Source organism: Callorhinus ursinus, unplaced genomic scaffold (genome assembly GCF_003265705.2).
Source record: "Callorhinus ursinus isolate GAN/ISIS: 27379988/994484 unplaced genomic scaffold, GSC_fseal_2.0 scaffold68, whole genome shotgun sequence".
Classification (NCBI taxonomy): domain Eukaryota; kingdom Metazoa; phylum Chordata; class Mammalia; order Carnivora; family Otariidae; genus Callorhinus; species Callorhinus ursinus.
Window position 1 is genome coordinate 497,519 of NW_027397130.1, and position 24,416 is coordinate 521,934.

A 24,416-nucleotide genomic window follows, 5' to 3' on the forward strand; every position below is an offset into this window, starting at 1 on the left:
GGGGGTGTGTGTCCTGGGGGTGTGTGTGTCCTGAGGGCTGTGTGTCCTGTGTGTCCAGGGAGGGGGGCTGTGTGTCCTGTGTGTCCTGGGGGGGTGTGTCCTGGGGGCTGTGTGTCCTGTGGAGGTATGGGGTGGGTCTATACTTCTATATACTTCCTCACTTCCATCCATTTTTCTATTTTTGTGTACCTTTTACTTCTGTATATCATAAAAACCCTATAATACATTGTTACTATTTTAAATGCTGATCTTTTCAATCAATTAAAAATAAGAAAAAGTCTCTCAATTTATATGATTCCTGGGGGGGCTCTAGTTATATATGGGGCTGTGGGCCCTGCGTGCTCGCGAGGGGCCGGGGTGGGGCGCGGTTGCTTCTTTGAATCGCCCCGGGTCCCGGGTAGGTTGCCCTCCAGTCTCCTCGGACCCGTAGGTGGTTCTCCGCCCCCAGACCCGCCCCGCCACCCTGCCGCCAGGCCCCTCCCCTCTTCCCCAAGCCCGCCTCCCTCCGCACAGGCCCCGCCTCCGACACGGCCCCGCCCCTGCGCACGTGACGTTCTCGGCGCTCCCTCACCACCCTGGCCGGGCCCAGGTGGATGCGCTCGGCGCTCCGCGGCTCCCTGGCTGCGCGCGCACGCACGTCCGCCCCTCGCTTCCGGCGCGGCGGCGGCCTCCGCCGGACAGACGGGACCCCGGCGCCCGGCCTCCCAGAGGGCATGCGGCGCTGAGGAGCGGCGGACCTTCGCGGCGGCGCCATGAACCTCCTGCCGTGTAACCCCCACGGCAACGGGCTGCTCTATGCCGGCTTCAACCAGGACCACGGTGAGGGCGCCCCTGCGCGCGCCCGGGCCCCGACCCGGCCTCTTCCGGAGCCCCCCGACCGGGCCAGCCCTCGGCCGACGCCCCCCGACGCGGCCCCTCCCCCGGCGCCCCCCGACGCGGCCTGGTCCCTCCCCCGCCGCCCCCCGCCGCGGCCCCCCCCCCGGCGCCCCCCGACCCGGCCTGGTCCCTCCCCCGGCGCCCTCCGACCCGGCCTGGTCCCTCCCCGGACGCCCCCCGACCCGGCCCCTCCCCCCGGCGCCCCCCGACCCGGCCTGGTCCCTCCCCCGGCGCCCCCCGACCCGGCCTGGTCCCTCCCCGGCGCCCCCCGACACCTTCCACCCCACCCTCCCCCCGAGGCGGCCCTTGACCGTGCCACCCCCAGTTTTGTCCTGGCCTCGCGCCGCGGCCCTGCCGGCGCCGCTCGCACTCCGGGCGGGGGGCGTGCGCCGAGGTCGGGGCGGGTCCCTCGCCTCCGGACTTTTCTGGAGCTCCGGGCCGACGGCTGCACCCACTCGGTCCGCCCTCCTCCGGGGGCTCCCACCGGATTCGACGATAATCGGATTTTTCCCCACGGCTTATACTGGGGTCAGCTTCGAAACTCCACTTTTTTTCCTGTACCCGTTTAGGATCTTCGGCGGATAAGCTCTAGTTGAGTTGAAAAACACGAGTTTCTTTTCAGCCGCGTACTTAGACTTTTTATTGACGAGTCCTGCAGGCCTGCTGACCTGGTTGGGTGTAGGTCCTCGCCTGTTGCGTTGGTCTTAGTGAGAGAGTGTCACTGGACTCCCTTGGCGTTTTTTCTTCTTGTTTGGTGAAATCAGAGGAGCTCTAAGGACTTGACTATTGAGTATGCCATTGGGGGGAATGGCATTTTATTTTCCCGTTTTGGAATCCAGCTGAGGTCCCAGGGTGATTTAAACGGCTCGTGGAGCCACGTCCGGGAAAGCCAGCAGGATGCGGGAGGGGCGGGGCGGGAGGGGCGGGGAGGACCGGGGCGCAGAGCTGCCTCCGCACTGGGGAGGAGGGCGGTGACAGCTGCTGTTCGGGGACAGGCTTGAAGAGCTCTTACGTGGTCGCTTTGGAAGTTTTGTTTTTGAAGAGCGTCCGAGTAGTGCTGTGGGTCGCGCGTTTGTGCAGGTAGTTTTAACTAGTGCAGCGGTTGCCTCGCTGTGGTTGGCGTGCTTACTTGGTGCTGGGCTCTGAAGGGTTAAAGCTGCCCACGGGTGTTGATCATAGGAGAGAACGAGGTGGCAGGTGGAAAGAGGCACATGCCAAGATGAGGAGGTTTTCATGTAGTTGGAGGAGGGCAAGTTTCCTTCCGGCCTTTGAGGTCAGGGACGGGTTCTCGGAGGAGGTGGCAGCCGCGGGGAGTGCCGTGGGCTGAGCCACGGAAGGTGGTTTTGGTTGGGCCGGACTGCGGGGATTGTGGGAGACGTATTTATGAGTGAGGTGTGAGTTTGGGGCCAGATGTTGGACATTGGGCAATTATGTGGCTGGACGTTTTGGGGTTTGATTACCAGAGGACGGCAGTAGGTTTTTTAATGGGTTTGATAATAATTGAAAGCTCTTTAAGGAATTAACAGTGATATAACAACTCCTTAAGAAATATGTTTTCAGGGACGCCTGGTTGGCTCAGTCGGTTAAGTATCTGCCTTTGTCTCAGGTCATGATCCCGGGGTCCTGGGATGGAGTCCTGAGTTGAGCTCCCTGCTTGGTGGGGAGTCTGCTTCTGCCTCTGTTGTCCCCCCCCCATAAATAAATAAATAAATAAAATCTTTAAAAAATATATGTTTTCAGTGGAAAAAGAGATGGCTAGCTGGTAGTAAGGGAGGGGAGAAGTAACTATAAAAACTTGTGATACCTTTTGTGTTTACAAACGCAAGTGACTCGAAGTCACTTAATGCAAGAGATTCGTTCTTATGATACCTGCCTTGATGCTGAGTGAGGAATCTTTTTTTTTTTTTTTTAAAGATTTTATTTATTTATTTGAGAGAGCGAGAATGAGAGAGAGAGAGAGAGCGAGCACATGAGAGGGGGGAGGGTCAGAGGGAGAAGCAGACTCCCCGCTGGGCAGGGAGCCCGATGCGGGACTCGATCCCGGGACTCCAGGATCATGACCCGAGCCGAAGGCAGTCGCCCAACCAACTGAGCCACCCAGGCGCCCTGAGTGAGGAATCTTTGAATTAAGTTTCAGTACAGTATTCAGGGCTCATAATGATGCTGATTATTTAAGAAACCAGTGGAGATTATTATATTTTTATAAAGATTTTATCAAAGATTGTTTTTAAAATACAGCTCTGTGGGGCATCTGGGTGGTTCGGTCGGTTGGGCATGCGACTCTTGGTTTTGGCTTGGGTGGTGGTCTCGGGGTCATGAGATCCAGCAGAGCCTGCTTGGGATCTTCTCCCTCTCTCAAGAAATAAATAAAATAAGATACAGCTGTGGCTCTTAAAAGGCCATATTTCCATTGTCTGAAAAATACCCTTCTGTAAGCCCAGCTCGTTTCGTTTTAACAAATTGTAGGTAAAGTGTTTTTGAAGGAAAAAAATATGCTTTTATACTTAAACTTCTGATTACCCTTAGGTTAAATTCTCTATAAATTTATGCTAGATGATTGAATTTATTACATTTTGTTTTTACTTATACTGATTTTTAATTTCTACTCAGCGTTTTTTAAATTTGAGAGAGAGTGCGCATGCGCGCACAAGCCAGGGCTGGGGGTGCAGAGGGAAAGGGAGAACCCCAAGCTGACTTCCTGCTGAGTGGGGAGCCCTGTGGACACTCATGACCCTGAGATCATGACCTGAGCTGAAACCAAGAGTTGGACACACAACTGATTGAGCCACCCAGGCGCCCCTCTTCAGTATTTTTAACACTCATTGCAACTTTTGCTTAGAAATCATTGTTTGTTTGTTTTTAAGATTTTATTTATTTGAGAGAGAGAGGGCATAAGCGGGGGGGGAGGGGTGGCAGGCAGAGGGAGAAGGAGAAGCAGACTTCCCGCTGAGCAGGGAGCCCAGTACAGGGCTCCATCCCAGGACCCTGAGATCATGACCTGAGCTGAAGGCAGACACTTAACTGACTGAGCCACCCAGGCGCCCCTAAGAATCATTCTTTATTTTTAAAATTTTTTAGTTGAGGGCGCCCCGGTGGCTCCGTTGGTTAAGCGACTGCCTTCAGCTCAGGTCATGATCCTGGAGTCCTGGGATCGAGTCCCACATCGGGCTCCCGGCTCAGTGGGGAGCCTGCTTCTCCCTCTGACCCTCTCCCCTCTTAGGCTGTTTCTCTCTCTCTCTCTCTCTCTCTCTCAAATAAATAAATAAATAAAATCTTAAAAAAAATAAAATTTTTTAGTTGAAATTAGTTGACACATAATGTTACATTTGTTTCAGATGTACAAGAAATCATTTTTAAAAGGACATCTGCTCACATGTTCAGACTTTTATCTTCTAAAAATAGTTTGCATGATGGTCGTCAAGACTCTTAAGTGTTGAAATGTACATTACTATAATTTAGCTGCCTATTTTTTTTTTCCTATTCCCTCAGGAAACTCAAATTTTTGAGTATGTACCCTTTCTCTGTATACTTGCTTATCCTGCCTGGACCAAGACCTGAGGCCACAGACACCTGTCCTTGGCCCACTTCACTGTAGCTACGGGGAAAGGGGGTGCGGGGTGGTAGTATTTGCATGTGGGCTGTATGTGAGTAGTCTCTACACACACACCTCAGAGACACTGCCGGTTTGGTTCCAGACCACTGTACTAGAGACTATCACAATAAAGTGAGTCAAATGAATATTTTTATTTCTCAGTGCGTGTAAAAGTTATGTTTATACTATACTGCAGTGTGTTAAGGGTGTAATGGCATTATGTCTAAAGAAAAATGTACGTACTTTAATTTTTTTTTTTAAGATTCTGGGGCGCCTGGCTGGCTCAGCCAGTTAAGCGTCTGACTTCCGCTCAGGTCATGATCTCAGGGTTCTGGGATCGAGCCCCGCATCAGACTCCACACTCAGCAGGTGGTCTGCTTGTCCGTCTCCTTCTCCCTCTTCCCCTCCTTTTCCCCTTCCCCCTGCTCATGTATGTGCACACACGCACTCTCCCTCTTTCTCTCAAATAAATAAAATCTTAAAAAAAAAAAAAGATTTTCTTTATTTCCGAGAGAGCGCACAAGCAGGGGGAGTGGCAGGCAGAGGGAGAGGGAGAAGCAGGCTCCCCGTTGAGTGAGGAGCCCGACACAGGACTTGATCCCAGGACCCTGGGATCATGACCTGAGTCAAAGGCAGACGCCCAACCTACTGAGCCACCCAGGCGCCCCGGTACATACCTTAATTAAGAAATCGTTCATTGCTAAAAAATGTTAGCTACCATCTGAGTTTTCAGTGAGTTATAATCACTAATCACAGATCACTGTAACAAATATACTAATGGAAAAGTTGGAAATCTTGCTAGAATTACCGGAATGTAACACAGAGACATGAGTGAGCAAACGCTGTGAAGAATGGTGCTGATAGACTTGGTGGAGGCAGGGCTGCCACAGACCCTCGACTGGACGAAGCACGGGGCCTGTGAAGCAACATGGAATAAGGTGTGCCTGTGTATAGGAGAGATTCCCCCCAGGGAGTCCAGGGCCCCGTTGCTGCCCCACCAGCCAGCCCAGGGCCCTGTGGGGTCCCCAGCTGCTGGGCTGGGGCTTCCTCTGTGGGAAAAAGTTGTGTGAACATAGCAAGGATGATGCCTAGACTTCTTGGAGAGTGGTTGCCAACCTTTGGTGTTTGTAATACGTGTCCTTCTTTTTATTGAAGTATGCTGTACTTACAGAAAAGCGCACAAGCCCTAAGTGTTCAGCTTGATGAGTTTTCCAACCTGAACACACCTTCCAGCAGCAGCCAGGTGAAGAAACAGCACATCTGGCCGCGCGGTGCTCCTTCAGGTCGTGGCCACAGTCCGGTCTAACTTCCATTGTGTGAATTCGTTTTGCCTGTGTCTGTAGTTTATTTTTGTTCCTGGCTTTTTTATTCAACATCACGTTTGTGGAACATTCTCCATATTGCCGAATATTGTTGTAGATTATTCTCATTGATGCACAGTGGTTTTCTGTGTGACTATATCAAAATTAATTCAGTCTGCCATTGGGGGGCATTTGGGTGGGTTCCCAGTTGCTGGCTGTTAGGGTGTAAGAGCGCTGCCGTGACCATCGTAATGCGTGTCGTGGCGAGCATCTCTGTGAGGCCTATGCACTGAGGGCTAGAGCTGCAGCTGTAGTAGATGAAGCAAACAGAGCTCCAGGGTGGTGGCACCGGTTCACCATCCACCAGCAGGTTCAGAGTTCCCATGCCTCCAAACCTGCTTTACGCTTGGTGCTTTCCACCATTTTGGCTGTTCTGGTGGATGTTAATTGGACCATTAACAACCTGGTGTGTGACTGTGACAGAGGTTTCAAGGTTAGGCTTGTTTACAGTGGGAGGAGGTCATGGGAGACCTCAGGCCACTTTCTGGAAGGCCATCCTGCAGCAGCCCTTCCCCGCCCCTTCCCACCCCGGTCTGCTGTGTCCACACTTGCTGAGATTGCTGGCTCACAGCCGTCCTCCAGAAGGCATGGACTTTTTTGTTCTGTCATTGCCTCTCCAGATCTTGGTGTCTGACAGCACTCGAGAGATGTGTTAGGAATCGGGGAGCCAGTGGTGAGTGTTAGCAAAAGGCAGATGTTGAGGGAAATGTGCAGTGGCAGAATGGCTTGTGGAGGTAGCTGGTGAACCCCTCTCGTGGAATGAAGTTCAGGCACAGCTGGTCTTCAGGAATGCCAGAGAAAGGCCCTGCAGGAGGAAGTTGGAGTGGCTCCAAAGGCTCTTTTCCACATTAGATGACCAAAAACATTGTGCCGGGATATGCACCTCATTTAATAGCAGCCCTGAGGAGGGTGGTTGTGGCTGAGCAGACCACACCCGTGTTGTCCAAGCATCTGCAAGAGCTCTCAGGAAAGACTGCTTTCTCCAGACCCCTTGTTTTGGCTCTTCTGGGCCCTGAGGCCCTTAGCTGAGATCCCACTGTGGATTAATGTGTGTGTGTGTGTCTCTCTCTCTCGCTTTCACACTTAAGGATGCTTTGCCTGTGGGATGGAAAACGGATTCCGAGTCTATAACACCGATCCACTAAAAGAAAAAGAGAAACAAGGTAAGAGTAGTTGACATTTCATAGTTTCTCCCTTTTTCCAGACTTCAAAGAATCTACATTTTATCTCACAGTTGTGGGGGGCGGGGTCCTGGTTTTGAGAAGTAAATAGGTTCATGGCCCTCTGCTGGCCTAGACGGGGAGCAGGGGTGATCCAGTGGGCATGGCCCGGGTCTGATTTCTCCGGTGGATGTGAACTTTGAAGCGTCATGTGTCTCTGCCGTCTCTTCAGTTCTCGCTAGCTGCCATGGGAGAACACGGGGCAGTGGTGCAGGCCATTCTCTCTCTCCCTGCTGAATGTGAAGTTGTAGAGAACTCAAGTGATGGGTTTAATTCAGTATATGGGACTCTTGACTCTTGATAAATGACCACTTAGAAAATATTATCTGTAGCAATAAATTGTAGTTCTGTTTACATATTTCAGTGTCTTAAGTTATGTTTTCGGAGAATGCAAGTTTTCAAAAGCTTCTTAAGTGGAATCAGGACTTCTATTGATAATACTAAAATAATGGTGATCCTTTTGCCATTTGACAGGAAAAATTGGTAAATTTTACAGGTAAAATTGTTTTCAATTTACTTTTCCCCCAAGGTATTTTTCTTACACTTTTGGTGTCTCCTGCTCTCTTTACTTGCTGGGAGAATCAAGCACTGCCAACAGATGAATAAATCTCAGATAAATCATAGAAAATGAGAAACATCCTTTTTCTTCCTGCAGTTGTGGTTTTGGTTTTTATTCAGTGCACAGTTATATTTTCTGATGCTGGAACTGTTTCCTTCTGTAAGAGGAAGTTACTGCATCCCGGTGCTCCACTGAACAGCCCCCTTCCGTTGTCACAACTAATAACCCAGCATCAGGGACTTTAAGAAATGTTTTGACAGTGAAACCCCTTTGTCAAGTGCAGTCTTTGTACAACAGCCCTGGTGTATAAAACAGGAAGTGATGCTTTACATCTAGGAGTTGACTTTGTAAATTGAGGTGTGTAACTTGCATTTATTAGAGACAGTGTAGCTGGCAGTTAAGGGCTCAGATTCTTGGCCCACATTGTTTGGGTGGAATCTGACTCTGCCCCTTACCAGGCTGCTATGTGACCTTGGGGAAGTTCCTCACCTTCTCTTGGCCTCACTTTTTGTGTAAAAGGGAGGTGATAACTGTCTGCCTCTTAAGATTATCGTGAAGATCAGTGAATTAGAATGCTTAAAACACATAGATTAGTGCCTGGCACACATATTAAGTGCTGTGTAAGCTTGTGCCTTCATAATCTATCAGTCCAGCAGCCGTGTGCTCTTAGAGAGTGGGTCAGTGAGTGGTTCAGGCCATGATGGGAGTCTCCTATCAGTCTTCTGAGAATCTGCCTTTTATTTGTTTTTTGGTTGCTTAGTGAATTAAGACAACTCTGTTTTATATGGATAAATAGTGACAAAATACTTTGAAACAATTTGACTTGCAAATACTTTTTATTTAAAGTGACCTAGAGGGATGCCTGGTTGGCTCAGTTGGTTAAGTGTCTGCCTTCGACTCGGGTCATAATCCCAGAGTCCTGGGATCGAGTCCCACATGGGGCTCCTGCTCAGTGGGGAGCCTGCTTCTCCCTCTGCCTGCCGCTGCCCCTGCTGTGCTCTCCTTCTCTCTGACAAATAAATAAAATAGGGTCGGGGCACCTGGGTGGCTCAGTGGTTAAGCGTCTGCCTTCGGCTCAGGTCATGGTCCCAGGGTCCTGGGATCGAGCCCCGCATCGGGCTCCCTGCTCAGCGGGGAGCTGCTTCTCCTTCCCGCCCCCCCTGCTTGTGTTCCCTCTCTTGCTGTGTCTCTGTGTCAAATAAATAAATAAAATCTTTAAATAAATAAATAAAGTGACCTAGAAATTTAGGAGTTAACAGGCTTAGTTTCCGGTTGAATCATTAGCAATATATTGACAGCTATTTCCTAATTAATGATATGTTTATAACAAATTCAGGATTTTTTCAAAAAATACGTTAGGACGCCTGGGTGGCTCGTCGGTTGAGCGTCTGCCTTCAGCTTAGGTCATGGTCTCGGGGTCCTGGGATCCAGCCCCGTGTCGGGCTCCCTGCTCGGCCAGGAGTCTGCTTCTCCCTCTGCCCGAGCCCCTCGCTCCTTGCTTGTGCGCTCGCGCGCTCTCTCTCTCTCTCTCTCTCTCTCTCTCTCTCTCTCTCATAAATAATCTAAAAAAAAAAAAATACGTTAGACTAGAAGGCTTTAAAAGTCTAAGTTCCAGAAGGGTTTGCCATCGTCATGCTGAGAGCAAGTGTTGTTTCCTCTTGCTGCTCAGCCTAACTGGGTCTGGGGCAGTCTGTCCCTAAGCTTAGCTTGGAGTGAATTTGAAAAGGATCATGGTGGGGCCGTGCTGTGCTTTTTGATGGTATATTTTAAGCAGTCCGCCCCTGTGCACTTGTAGGTTGGTCTGCTGTTAATTTCTGGCAACTTATAACTTGACAGAAAACGGGCTGGATCTTGTTCCTATTTTATTTTGGTGGTTTGCTTTCCTAAATGAGGAGGAAGGAAGTGTGCCTGCATTTCCGTGGTCACCCCCAGATCTGGGCTGTCGGCCCTGTTACCTCCAGTGTGACTGTGGCACTGAGTAGGTGGGATTGGCCATGAGCTGCCTCTCCCAGGTGTGCCCACTGCCGGCAAGGACTGGGAGCCGGTGGAGGCAGCGTTCTCCCAACTCCCTCCCAGGCGTTGAGGGTCCTCCATCTTACTTACACCTGAAGTGGGCATGCAGCTCTGCTCCACTCCCAGAAAGCTGTGAGGCTCCAGGGAGGACTGCCTGCAATGGCAGCCTGTGGGGTCCACGTGTAGGACTTGGGTTCACATCTGAGCGTGTGCTAGGAAGAAGTTTCAAGAATGATATGTTTAAATAAAATACGATATCCAGTGATTATAGAAACAAGGAATACTCATAAAAAGTTAATTTCCCTTTTCATTTAGAAACAAACTCTTCCGCAGTGCAGAGGTGATTAGAACTCGTACAGCCCCTGCTCAGTCAGCTAGCCTAGCCTGCAAGGCGGGCAGAGGGGTTCGCAGGTGTTCCCGTCTTCCGTGTCACCCGCGTTTCCCTCCACATGACCAGCGCTCACACATGTGACATTGGCAGCCATATGTGGGGAAGTAGAGGGGACACAGAGACCGAGAAAGAGCAGCACATGACTGAGGTGGAGCGCAGGTGAGGGCTGTGTGTTCCTGAGCCCACTGGGTAGTGGTCGGTGCCTCCAGCGTCTGCTGCTGTGCTGGCGCTGGGGATACAGTCATGAATAAGACAGGCAGGTCCTTCGTGGGGCACACCAAGTATCTGGAAAAAGAGGTGACCTGTCGTGTGCAATTCCTGATGTTACCAGTCCAGCAGCCTACCTGACATAACGGTATGTTGGGGGCCTTGATCCTCGTTTTGTGCAACAGGCTTCATGCTCCTGTGCTCACCCCAGCATGTCCCAGGTGGAGGGACTAGAGAGAACGGGGAAGCGTGTGAGGTGGAAGGGAGTGAGCAGGTTGTCATGAGGGGAGGTGGTACCACGTTCGCATGTAGCTTTGGTTTCGCTGTGCAGAAGGAGACTCTTTCAAGGCCTGTTTCTTAACCTCGGTGGTACAGTTTAGGTTGGTAGAATCTTTTTATAGGGTAATTTGGGAAAATGTGTTCATTTTATGCAGACGCACATACTGTTTGATTCATCGATTATACCTAATGGGTTTTATCATTTTTTTTAAAGATTTTATTCATTTTTCACCAGAGAGAGACACAGCGAGAGAGGGAACACAAGCAGGGCGAGTGGGAGAGGGAGAAGCAGGCTTCCCACCGAGCGGGGAGCCCGATGCGGGGCTCGATCCCAGGACCCTGGGATCACGACCTGAGCCGAAGGCCGATGCCCAACGACTGAGCCCCCCAGGCGCCCTAAGGGATTTTATCTGAACGAAAAAAATTGGAAGACCCCAGATGCTTGTATAAATACATTGCTTTTGACCCTGAACGGAGCGCGCACACACACACCCACCCCCGCAGTTGAAAATCCATGTGTGACTTCTTTTTTAGATTTGAGAGTGAGGGAGAGCACAAGCAGGGGAGGGGCAGAGAGAGAGGCAGAGGGAGAAGCAGGCTCCCCGCCAAGCAGGGAGCCCCATGTAGGGGCTCGATCCCAGGACCCTGGGATCACGACCTGAGCCAAAGGCAGATCCTTCACCAGCTGAGCCACCCAGGTGCTTAACGTAATTCACCAACATTTTTGAGTGTTTTCAAGCCAGTGGAAGAGGTATTTAAAGTGATGAACTCTGCTTTTATATTAAAGCATTTAGCATGCTTTCTTAGAGCTTGGTGATTTTGCTACCCCTTAAAATAGGAGTTTTCATACATTTTGGTACGTTGGCTTTTTAGGGTGCTGGGTGCTCAGCATTTATACCTGGGAACACAGCTCATGAGGACGGGCTGCTGAGGGTGGTCCAAAGCCCTCGGCTCTTTCTCTTTCCTAGCCAGCTGGCAGTCTCATTGCTGATGGTAGTCAGGTACAGATCGCCGATAAAAGTCAAATGCTGAGTGTTACCTTTCCCTTTTTTTCTGTATTTAAATTGCAAAACATACATACTAACTTTTTTTCAATATCATTTCAGAATTTCTGGAAGGAGGAGTCGGCCATGTTGAAATGTTATTTCGCTGCAACTATTTAGCTTTAGTCGGTGGTGGGAAAAAGCCGAAATACCCCCCCAACAAAGGTAAAGTGGTGGTGGCTTAATGATCATGCCTTCCATATTATGATGTCTGGAACTTTGTAGAGTGTCTTGGTGTCTGCGGCTCCATTCGCTCTTCCCTGTGGCCCCTGTGGCGTACGAAGGACCAGTCACTGACGTCTTGTCCCTGCTGTTCCCAGGAGAAAAAGTGCGGCAAGGGTCACCTGTTCCCATCAACATAAAGCACGTGCTTTTCAGTTAATGTTGGCCAAACGGGGCGTGCCATGCCTCTGGACCCCATTTGTTCTGAGTATTCAACTGTGGGTTGGTATCGTAAATGTTATGTGTTCATTTTAAAGCAAGGTATAGGAAGATTATTTTTCTACAAAGAGTCATTGACTCACAGAAACATTGATTTGGTTGCCACATAGAACAAAAAACCATGTCAGCTCTAGGTTTAAGAATACTGTTTTTGGTATGTGTGTGTAAGTCTGTGTTCGGAGAGATGGTGGTGTAAAACGTCTGGCTTTTAAAGGGAGAAACAAAAACTTTACCAACCACAGTGTGTATACACGTCACACCTGTGAACCCGGGTGTCTGTGAAAGCAGGTAGAACACCAGAGGAGGTGGAGGTGGATGGCAGAGATGGGTGAGGACAGATCCAGGGACTTTGAATACCAGGTGAGGCAGTCCGGTCCTGGCTTAGGAACGTTCTAGTCTAAAAGCAGCGTGTGAGACCGCGGATGGCAGAGATGGGTGCCCTTATTCACAGGGAGGGGTAGGGAGAGAGAAGTAAGTGGGATTATCTGCGTCAAGTGCTGGTGAGCCTGGCGGCCCCGGAGGACTGTGGGGTTGGGACCCACTGGTGATAGGTTCCTGAGTGAGTGGGGAGGAGGTGGACAGCTGTCTTTCCAGGTTGGGCAGGAAGGGAAGGTTCCAGGAGGTGCCTTTGTGTGTGCGGATGAGCTGGAGGTCTGCTTGAGACCCTGTGGCAGGGAGTAGCCCAGGCCTGATAAGGGGGCAAAGAAAGAGGGGAGTCAGGTGAGCACAGAAAGGTGCAGAGCCCTGGATGATCCTTGGCAGGCTCTGGGGCCCCGGCTTGCAGCTCTCAGAGGAGCTTGGTGGACAGTGTGAGTGGGGATGGGGAGCAGAACTGCCCGCAGTGGTGTGGGCAGCTGGACCCCTCCAGCTTGTCACGACCAGGGCTAAAGGGCAGAAAGCCTGGGTTGCTGTCTGGATCGTTGCCAGCATAGCCCGGGCGAGCAGAGCCTGTGGCTTATAAGTTCTGAAAGAGGCCATCCAGAAGCGACATAGAGGCCACCATGCTCAGAGTGCAGGGATGGGGGCACCTGGGGAGTGGGGCTCAGTTGGTTGGGCATCTGAGTCTTGATCTCAGAGTTGTGGGTTCGAGACCCACACTGGGTTCCATGCTGGGCATGGAGCCTACTTAGAATTCCTTTCCTGGGGCGCCTGGGTGGCTCAGTCAAGCGTCTGCCTTCGGCTCAGGTCATGATCTCAGGGTCCTGGGATCGAGCCCCATGTGGGGCTCCCTGCTCCGCGGGGAGTCTGCTCCGTCTCCCTCTGCCACTCACTCGTGCTCTCCCCCAATAAAGAAATAAAATCCTTTATTTATTTGAGAGAGAGAGCATGAGGAGGGGGAGGGTCAGGGGGAGAAGCAGACTCTCCGCTGAGCAGGGAGCCCGATGTGGGACTCGATCCCAGGACTCTAGGATCATGACCCGAGCTGAAGGCAGACGCTTCACCAACTGAGCCACCCAGGCACCCAATAAATAGAATCTTAAAAAAAAAAAAAAAAAAAAATTCCTTTCCCTGGGCTGCTTGGGGGCGGGCACACGTCCTGCTACTGGGTTACCCTTTGCCTTGAAGCATGTTACTGATCACTGAAGAGGAAAGAGAGTCCAGAGGCTGGCCCCTCCTGTAGCACTGTGGCTTTTCAGTAATGTCAAAATTGCTGCTTGAATTTACTCTTTAATATTTTAATAGTTATAAGTTAAGATACACGGTGTTGAAATGTGAAAAAGCTAGTGTCTTCGGTTTGTGAAAACCAGTAAAATGAGATTAGAGGAGACCGGTCATCCCAGTGCAGCAAGGCAGGTCCCAGCCGAGGCTGCACAAGCTGTTCAGGCAGAGCCAAAAGGCCTTTTCTTACTGAGTCAGGACAAAAGAAGGAGAATTCCAGAATTAGTGAATGTACCTTTTGCTATCAGGAACTGTATTAAAAGACAGACATGCCAAATCCTGGGTATACATGTAGAATTTCCAGCACACCAGGACGGTGGCTCGCAGCCCATGGAGATCACAGGGAGCTGAAGGTCACCCCAGGTCCGTGGATTTTTCTCTCTGTCCGGGGCATTGTGTCTGGTCCCTTTGCTTTTGTGAGTGAGAGTTCGAGCTGCTGGCTCTGGGGCTCCACCAGGCTGTTTCCAGAAATTTCTGAAAATAGAGTTCACTTGGATTTGTGACACCCTTGACGTGGCTCATCTTTGGGATTCTGTCTGGATTGGGCCAGTTTACATTTGTTTTGAATTGCAGATTTTTTGGTGTTAGGTTGCAGAACCAGAGAAAGTTTACTTTTGAACTGCTTTACAAGTTCAAGAGTGTACATGTCCTTTGCCCAGAAGGTTATTATTTCAGTGAGGTGACTGTGGACTGAGGTTCTGTCGCACTTACCAACGTGCTAGACCGCTTTGGGGACTTGGAAATGAAGAGATTTATCAAACAGATGGCATTTTAAAGGCATAACAACAGAATTCTCTGCTTCATTTTTGAATGGTTATAAGTTTTAATCTCTTCAATAGTAAATAATTTTATAAAAGTAAAAGTTTGGTAGTTCTCTTAGGTGTTGTTATCTTTTGATTTGAAATTGAGGCCACTGAGTCCATTCTGGCAAAACTTACCCCTAAATCTCACCTCCAGGACTCGTGGTGGTCATGGTGTCAGGACCTTTAGGGGAGACATTCATTGCCTTCCATCTTGGTCACCTGGCCCATGACCTGCTGAGGAAGCTTATTTTCCCTCACCTCACACTCTTCCTAGACAGCTTTGTAAGAGAAAGATGCAGAAGATAGAAGATGCTTGGATACCACACGCCCCCACGCCTCTCCCCAGCTCAGTGCTGCTCGCTGTCCCCTCATCCTCAAAGGTTATCTGTCAATTTTCTCAGCCCTTGGGATGCAGACTGTTAATGCTTCATAAAGTACTGCAGTGTGAGCAGCCAAGTGAGACCGAAGAAGAGCAAGAACATTCGGGCTGGGGTTGAGAGTAATCCCTAGCCCTGGTTTTTTAATCCATTAAAACTGAAGCCTCTCTTTTCTTGATCCAGGTGTGTCTCTAACACTCCAGCAGTAGTTGTGGTTAGGCTTGCATTTGGCTCAGGCAGGCGAAACCAAGGAAAGAGGGGTGGGGAGAAGTTTGCCTGACAACTAGGCAAGGTTGGCAGAAAGGTGTGTGTGTGGGGGGGGTGTTAGGGGGAGACTGGGCTGGGGTACTGGAAGGGAAGAGTGAGGAGGGAGCAGGTGAGTGCTCTGCTCTCAGAGACAGCGTTGCGAGTGGTGGGCTGCATGTGTCCCTTGGGTCTGAGACTGGGCAGTGCGAGAGCAATCGCTCCACCTGGTCAGGACCCTTCTGCGAGGCCCCACAGGCCGTGTATTGTTGTGCCCCCACAGGCTGTGTATTGTTGTGCCCATAAGCTCTCTCTGAAATTTCAGTGATGATCTGGGATGACCTGAAGAAGAAGACTGTTATTGAAATAGAATTTTCTACAGAAGTCAAAGCAGTCAAGCTGCGGCGAGATCGGTAGGTTTGCTATCTAAGTTTGTCTGAAGACGGCTGAAACACTTTCATATTGAAGGAAGAAACATGTTTGGGAAAATCATCTTCAGATGTGATGATTGTAGTTTATGACCCAAAGGACATGGGATTCTCTGTATTGCTGCAAAGAAGGTGTGAGTTTTATGGGCTTTCACGGACCGTTTAGAAGCAGTTCGTCAGTGGATGTTTCTGGCAGCAGCGCCCGGTGGTCCTCAGTCCTTCAGGGGATGGTCCCCAACCAGCAGGTTCCCGCTGAGGACACAAGGGGTGAGCCTCCCTCACTCTCAGTCCAGCTTTGCCACGCGCTGCCTCAGTAAATGTTCCCAGCTGGAGGATAAAGGAAGATATGGAGACTCCTTAGTCAGAAGGTGGCATTGCTGTTACCTCTCGAACGTAGCAGGCTTCTCTCGGCCGTTGCTAGCGTGGTGTTCAGGAGAACAAGTTTTTACCAGTACGTTCAGCAAGATAGAGTTTTGTTAATTTGGATCTTAATTTGGTGTGATTTACATCTTATACTCAGCTGTGGAAGGGGCAAAGATGCTGAACAAGGTGGGTGTGAATAGGGGACTGTCATACCTGCATTCTTAGGTTTGTGACTTCCGGCAATGTTGATTATTTAGGGGCCCCTAATCAAATCCTGGAGCCAGATCCAAGGACTTTCCAGTTTCCCACATTTCTAAATTATCCAGACATACCTAAAAGTGGTATATAAAGAAAATTTCTTTATTTTCTGCTCCATGTACTCGGTTCTTATTCTAGATGAAAGTGTTCTTAAACCCCAGGAAGGTCCATTAGTCAGCCTGTACCCAGGTGTGCAGGTGAGAGTTGCTTGTCCATCAGTGCCTGCCACACCCCCAGGGGCTCATGGGTGACCTCCAGAGACCTTGCCTTTGTGGGGCTCTGATTCAAGAATGATCCTTCTGCCTGTGCTGTTTGGACTGTTTCTAAGTTTCAAAATAATAAGAACAAAAATCACAAAATGCTTGAGTTTTGCTTTTGGGAATAGGAGTTCTGATTGTGTTTTTTTTTCTTTGCAGAATTGTGGTTGTTTTGGACTCAATGATTAAGGTGTTTACGTTCACACATAATCCCCATCAGTTGCATGTCTTTGAAACCTGCTATAACCCTAAAGGTAAGCTGCAGAGGAGTAACGATGGAAGTTGGCTCTTGGACGTTCCGTCCAGGTGGAGACCAGTGCCGGGTGCCCTCCTCTGTGGCAGGTCTCTGTCTGAGTGGCACTGCCGCGGTCAGATGGGTCCTGAGACTCACTGACTCGGATGGAGACAACCTTCTCGTTCTTCCTCCTCTGCCCTTTAGCTGCTCTCCACCTGCTCCTGGGCGAGCTCTCCAGGCCACATTGCTCACGCCAGCACCTGGTCTGCCAGGGAGTGGCTGAGACCCCCCCACCCACCCCGGGGGGGAGGGCGAAATGAGGGAACTTTCCCCCTGTCATCGTCAGCCATTCAGGAGCTCCTTGGGTGACGCTGGAATTGTGTGTGTTCACTGAGTGCTGAGGGGTTTCATTCCCTTTTTCTTCGGAGCAAGGATTGCATGTGACTTTGTTCCTCATTATAGCATCTTAATTTCTTTTTAAAATTTTTAGTGTTTTTCTTCTAGCTTTATTGAGCTGTAATATACATAAAACTCACTCATTTTAACTATATTCGGTATATTTAGTCATTGTAAACAGCCGTGAAAACTACCCCCACAGTGGAAAAGAGTTCCAGGTGGCCCCTTTCCCCACCTGGCCTTCAAGTTTTGCGGTCTTTCTCTTAGCTTAATATTTCTTAGGTTCCTCCATGTGTTACGTATATATTCTTTTCTCGTTTTTATTGCTAAGTAATACTGTATAGTATGGATATACCAAATTGTTTATGCACTCCAGTATTTGGACCGTTATGAACAGAAGCTGCTATGAATGTTCACAGACACATCTTTGCCTGGAGGAATTGTTTTATTTCTCTTGGGTGAATACTGAGGAGCACATCTGCTGGATCATATTGTCGTGATGTATCCACGTTTATAAAATACTCACAAATGTTTTCCAAAATGGCGGTGTCTTCTTGCACCCCCATCAGTGGGTGACCTAGGAGAGCTGGATGGCAGCACATTCCTGCCCCAGCACTTGGTATTGTCACTCTTCTGAACGTGGGGTGTTGCCTTGGGACTAGTATGTCCCTGGGGTTTCGTTTGCATTTCTCTGAGGACTGGCGGTGTTGAGCATCTTGTCATGTGCTTGTTGCCATTCAAACATCTTTTATGAGGTGTCTTCACGTCTTTTCCTCCTTTAACTGTATCTTCTCACTGACTTATAAGAATTCTTTGTATATTCTAGATAAGGCCCTCTGTCTATCACTTTTGCAGATATTTTCAGTTGGTCTGTGGTTTTTTGCAAAACAAAGATTTTCTTTTACGTGTTCTTCTAGAAGCTTTAGATCTTAAGTTAGGTCTTTAATCTATTTTTTTGTGTATGGCGTGAGACAAAGGCCCAGATTTGTATTTTTCTTTATGAATATCTGACTATTTTTTTCTGCAATGAATTATCTTGGTACCTTTTTTTTTTTTTTTTAATCAAGTAAGTGTAAGATTTTTCTGGACTCTTTGTTCTGTTCCAGTGATATGTCCTTATATCAATACCGTACTGCTTTGGTATCAAGAGCTTTAAAATAATTCTTAAAATTAGGTAGTGTAACAGTTCTCTAATGTTCTTACCTTACAAAAAATTTTTGGCTATTCTAGGACCTTGCCTTTCCTTAGGATGTCTAGTGTCAGCTTGTCTGCTATTTCATAAAGCCTGCAGAAAGACTTGGATCGTGACCACACTGACCTGCAGGCAAAGTACACTCCAGCTGTGACCACAGTAGGTCAGCGCAGATCAGCTCTCCATCCATCAGAACTTTGGTTTCCTTCTACACTGTGGTCCACTGTCTTATGCAGGCACTGTCAAATTTATTCCTAAGTATTTGGGGTTTTGTGTGCAGTTGTTAATGGAGTGTTTGTATTTCACAATTTTGTATTCTTAGTGGCTGGCACCATGGAAGGCGGATATGTGACAGTGGATGTTTCCAGTTGTGAGGCGGGCTCAGTCTCCCAGGACTTAGGCTTGTCTGGCCTTCTAATACCTTTTATAATGAAAAGATGTGATTCTGATATAAATGAAAACCCTAGGGGCACCTGGGTGGCTCAGTTAGTTCAGCATCCAGCTCTTGGTTTCGGCTCAGGTTGTGAGCTCAGACTCATGGGATCGAGCCCCACGTTGGGCTTTGGGCTCAGCATGGAGTCCACCTCCCTCTGCCCCCCACCCTGCACGATCTCTCTCTCCCTCTCTGTCTCTAAGATAAAGAAATAAAATCTTTAAAAAAAAAATGAAAACACATGAGTAAGTTATTTTTTTTTCTCGTGAGCTAGAGGACAGAGAATAGGTTTTGTTTGGGTGAGGCAGAGGCTTTTAGACAGTCGTGAGTGCTTGATGGGTTCTCTCCATCTCCGATCAGGCCTCTGCGTCCTGTGCCCCAACAGTAACAACTCCCTCCTGGCCTTCCCGGGCACACACACAGGCCACGTGCAGCTCGTGGACCTGGCCAGCACCGAGAAGCCGCCCGTGGACATTCCAGCCCACGAGGGCGTCCTGAGCTGCATTGCTCTCAACCTGCAGGGGACAAGAATTGCAACCGCATCTGAGAAAGTAAGTGACAGCTGCACACCTGCCCCGGCCGCCCTCGCAAGGGCCCTTGCGCTCCCGAGGACTTAGCGTGCGGGCCCCGCGGAGAACCAGCCCTTCCCTGTGGGTTCTGACTCCTCACGGGTTCTTGGCCACCTTCTCTTGGTAATCACGTCATAGTTGACATAGACAGTTGAAAAGTCATTTTACTTGGTGAAGCCTCATCTTTTTGGCAGCAGAATAGAATCACTGTGCTTTTTTCTAACCGGCCATGGGAGTTACAATGAAGATGTCATTGCTCTGGACAGAGAACTGACAAGCCCCCAGGAACACATCCATACAGGCTGTGGGTTCTCTGAGGCATCCGCTGGGGCAGTAGGTGCAGGGGGTTAGTGGAGGGCTGGCACCCAGGGGTTTGGCTCCTACCCAGTGCTGTTGGGCCAGAGAGCCACCACCTTAACTCTCGGCTACAGCGGAGGGAAAAGTTGAGTTTTAGATGATGTGGGTGAGTTGGGAAGGGGTTGTATGGACTGATGGGTTTGTGACTATAATACTCGTTTCAAAAAACTAAAAAGTTGTGAATGATAATAAAACACTTCACTGTTTTTCAAAGGGGACCCTTATAAGAATATTTGATACTTCATCAGGGCATTTAATCCAGGAACTACGAAGAGGATCTCAAGCAGCCAATATTTATTGGTAAGAAGCACCCCCGCCATGTGCCCCGAGTGACTGAGTCAAACGGGGCTTGTGTGACTGAGGGAGAATCAGGGCCCCTACCAGCTGTAGAGAGTCAGGTGTCAGCTTGTTTTATTATGACTAACTTTAGATTGTTATTATGGGAACACATACGAAAGTTAAAGAGAATGTAATTAACTACCATTGACCCTGCCTCCATGTTTGTTAGTACTTGCCAGTTTTATTTCTTCTCCACTGTTCCTCCAGCTGATTTTTCTGTGGTATCTTAAGGCAAACACCAGAGACCTTGTTAGCTCATCTGTAATCACTCGGGGTCTGCAGCCCTGCCGTGGTGGACCCCCTGCTTGGGCGGGGTTTCATTCTTGGCATTTGGATCTGTGTGATAAACATGTAATTAACATAGGCGTTTAGTGAATGTGCTTGTGGAGCCCCGTGGGGGCTCTCCTCTGTGTCTACTCTCAGGGCCCCTCCAGCCAGAGTGGGGGCCTGCCCAGCCCCAGTGATGCCCACCTCCAAAGGGCAGCCTGCACCTCCAGGGGCCAAGGGCATTGGAGGGGAGGAGTTTGGCATGTAGAGGTGGCCTCAGGGCCCCCAGAGCTTCAGGGTGGGGCCACAGGAAGTCCCTTGCCCTCCCTGGCACCCAGCCTTATCAGTGTACCCAGGGAGGGGCCCTGCTGTGGCACGCTGGGTTGTTCCCCAGTGTGGACCCTCAGGTTCCATGGAGAGCACTGCAGGCTGATTAATGGAGGGTGGTGGTGCTAACAATTGCTGTCTGGAATTCGAGAAGGCCAAGGTTTGAGGCGGCAGCTCACATAGCGGCGTGGTGCTACTGTTGGGGGCCGGGCTCCTCTGCATCCACAGGAAACCAGAGCTTCATCTGATTTCTCTGCAGCATTAACTTCAATCCGGACGCTTCCCTCATCTGCGTGTCCAGTGACCACGGCACAGTGCACATTTTTGCTGCCGAAGATCCAAAAAGGAATAAACAGTCTAGGTAGGTTTCCCAGAGTTAAGAGGACTAAGCCCCTCCTTCAGGCACATTCGGTGTAAAGTCACAGTCACTCATTGGATTGTGTGACAAGGCACGGCTGACCCTCACACGGCACAGGAGTGACATCCACAGGCCACGGAGACGTGGTACATTGTAGTGCCGTGAGTATATTTTTCTCTTCCTTAGAATTTTCTTTTCTCTAGCTTTCTTGTAAGAATATGGGATGTGTGGTACATAAAATGTACAGAATAGGTGTGAATTGATCATTTGTTATTGGTTAACAGGCCCTGAGTTAAATTTTTGGGGTGTCAGTAGTTACACACGGAATTTCGAATGCAGGGGGTTGGTGTCCCTCACCTGTTCCTTGCTCAAGGGTCCACAGATCTGATGCGAAAACGGGCATCATTATTGGCCTCGTCTTTAGCTCTAGACAGAGTCTGATTAGGATCCAGTCAGCTTTCCTGGGATTTAGGACTCGGACCTGAACCCCAGTGCCTGTCCTCATGTTTGCCGTGTTTAGCAAAATAATTTAGTCACAGTAGAAACCTGTGCCTCTTCTGGTGCTGGTGGTTTCTGGGGTTACCATAAAGCCATTTTAAGCACTTTGTTTTTTTCATGTGAGAAATAAAATTGAAAGGAAATACAGAATTTGAAGCATCTGGGCTCAGGCCAAATGAAAGAGAGCTGTGTTATTTCACCTTTGTTATGGAGACGTAACTGCCTTTTCTCCCCCCCCCCCCCCCCCCCAGTCTGGCCTCAGCTAGTTTTCTTCCAAAGTACTTCAGTTCCAAGTGGAGTTTTTCCAAGTTTCAGGTTCCCTCAGGCTCTCCGTGCATCTGTGCCTTTGGAACAGAGCCAAATGCCGTCATTGGTAAGTGGTCCTTGAGCTGGCGGCCCTGTGCTCGCTCTCCTGGGGGCCCATGGGATCCACTCGGGGGTCTGCACAGCCATGAGGGGTGACGTCAGCCCCCTGCCCTCCGGGGTTTCCCAGGAAGTTGTGGGGGCATGTCGTTTGGTGTTCGAACTGGTGACCAGACAGGGTTTTTCCCCTCCACACATAAGTTGAATACATGCACCACTCCAGAGCAGTCGGGGTTCCTGGCCATGCGTGCGCTCAGTTAGGAATGGGGGGCGGTCCCTTGTCACCCATGTTCACTCTGGGTCGCTGCCCGGAGTGAGGCCATTTACAGTTCAGCTCAGTGAGGTCTGCTTGCTGTTGACGTTGAGGGGAGAGACAACGTGAGTAAAATGGTCTCCTTCTGTCTCAGCGATTTGTGCAGACGGCAGCTACTACAAATTCCTATTCAACCCCAAGGGGGAGTGCATCCGGGATGTCTACGCACAGTTTCTAGAAATGACCGATGACAAGCTGTGACTCCACCGGGAGTGCAACCAGCACCCACAGCCGGCCACCCCCGAAGCGCTGCGTGTGCCCTTCAGACTCCTGGGGCGGGTGCCGGTGCCCTTGGGCCTCGTGGGTCAGCAGCTGGAGGACTGCCCAGGGACCTTGGTCCTGAAGCCATTCTATGGTTGTCTGTTTTCTTGAGCAGGGCTTCCCATTTCCAGTATTAAAGGACAAATCATCATCAAGGCAGTGTAGACGCTCAGTGGCTCTGAGCCACCCAGGCCCGACTGCTGGCCTGCAATCTTTAGTTCAGCTTTGACGCTAGCTTCTGCCCTCCCACCTGCGCCCCGCCCGTGCGCCTGGGGGCTCCGTACACACGTAGGGACTGGGTTGACAAAAGGATGGACAAACTGAAATTTGTTTTGGCAATAGATTCCATCATTTTTGCTGAGTCTGCAATGGGGAAATGAACAAACGTGTCAATGTGAGTTCTTACATTACACCAGATTTTTAAATAGAACAATACCAGCAGCTTGCCTTAGAAAAGGAGAAAGGAATTCCTTCTCCCCTCTGAACATGACGCAAAGAGACAGCGTGTCAGAGAGCCTAGCGTGGGCATCTCCCTGCGAGCCGGCGTCCTGGTCTCCCTGGGCCTGTGGCGGGCCTGTGGCACAGCTGTCCCCGTCTGTGTGTCGGAGCTGTTGGCATCACCTGCGGCGAGCAGAGCGCTTCGTGTGCCCCGTGGGTCTCCTCAGTTTCCCCCTTGTGTGTAGGGAGCCAGAGTAACATGGAGACGGTCACTTAATTTAGAGGATGTGGAGCGAACGGTTGGGCACCGCAGCGGCCGGGCCCGACGTCCAGGCAGGAGCGGGAAGCCTCAGCCCACCGCGCCCCGTCGTTGCTCAGAGCCGCTCTCACTAGCATTCTGAGAAGGGAAGGCACATGATAACGTTTTCTAGCATCGGTGACTAAAACAGGTTATGGGCTCTATGTTGTTAGTACTCCCAGAGGTACGTATTCAGTTTTCTTAAATTCCCTTTACAGAAGCCTAATTGTATGGTTTTGATTTCAGGTTGTAAACATTGAAAGTCTGCGGCGGCCCCTCCTGGTTCTGCCAGTTCTCTCTCACTGTCATGTAATCAACTAACTTTGTATGTGGATTTCAGTATAAAGTATGCATGTTACTTTTGTGTGTATTTAATCATGAAATTTAATTTTGCACTTATTTGTAATGTTTCTTTTAAATAAAAGTGACTAATTTTGTTGTACTCTGTATCCGTCAAGGGAAAAGAATTGTGTGTTACAAAACCAAACCCTAGTTTTGGAATCTGCCAGATTTCGGGCTGCCTGTGTGGGGGGTGGGGGCCCGGGGTTGGCGTCCGCCTGTGAGCAGGGCTGAAGGGCGTGCGGTTCGCTAGCGCTGTGTATCTCCGTTGGGCACGCTGTGCTGGCGTGGTGGCGCCTGTGTCCTGCCCCGTGCCTGGCCAGTGTTGTGGTCATCTAAAATGTGAGCGCTCACCATGCATCGGGGCCTGGGGGGACCCTTCACATTCGTACCATTACTAGTTTGTTTTCCCCAAATACAGTCCCTCTAGTGTATCCAGCTCTACATCAAACCAGGAAGTTGTGTAAGAAAGCACGGCTGCCGCCACGCGCGGAAACTGCTGGTAGGGCTGGCGGGGAAGGCGCAGAGAGGCGGTACCCGGAAACCCAGCAGTGTTCCGGCATGCCCTGTTAGAGTCCAGGGTGAGAGCATGGTCCTGGCTCCGCCGCGCCGGGTGCGACCTCGCCGCCTCCGTAAAGTGACAGAACATGGAGGGTGGGAGCCCTTGCCCAGGGGCACTGGACTTGGCAGCTGCAGAGCCACGTAGTCCTGCAAGGGGCTCTGGTGTGTGCCCTGGAGCTTCCCCCTTGGGATGGAGAAGGCCCCACTCGCCATCTGGTGCAGCGCGTCGAGGGCCTGGAAGGCTGAGGCCATCAGACACCGTGCACCCACCCAGGCCCGTGCCTGTGATCTTGATTCTCCCCTCTAGGGAGGTGGCGGAGGGAGCCGTGTCCCCGGCATGGGTGCACTGTCCGGCGAACCTTCTGAGGGCTCGTGTAGAGCAGAGCCAAACACCGTTCTCCGAACGTAACCATTGATTCGAAGCTCTGAGAGGGGCTTCCTGGAAGCCGGGGCCGCCATCTCTGTCCCCTCGCATGGCTGAGTCCTGCTGGCCCTGAGCAGG

At 50.3% G+C, this 24,416-nt stretch overlaps 1 protein-coding gene across 2 annotated transcripts; it reads left to right on the forward strand.

Annotated features, from left to right (window-relative positions):
• Positions 1–618: 618 nt before the first annotated feature.
• WDR45B (WD repeat domain 45B) lies at positions 619–23,456 on the forward strand. 2 transcript variants are annotated; one of them, XM_025859774.2, is made up of 10 exons: positions 620–819; positions 6,918–6,992; positions 11,605–11,706; positions 15,390–15,477; positions 16,530–16,624; positions 18,987–19,177; positions 19,767–19,852; positions 20,745–20,846; positions 21,593–21,714; positions 22,112–23,456. In XM_025859774.2, exons 1-10 carry the CDS (start codon positions 753–755, stop codon positions 22,216–22,218), a joined length of 1,035 nt encoding a protein of 344 aa, XP_025715559.1. In that variant the 5' UTR covers positions 620–752; the 3' UTR covers positions 22,219–23,456. The 2 variants fall into 2 exon arrangements, with proteins under 2 accessions (XP_073742232.1, XP_025715559.1); XM_073886131.1 differs by lacking the exon at positions 6,918–6,992 and having other exon boundaries at positions 619–819.
• Positions 23,457–24,416: the final 960 nt, after the last annotated feature.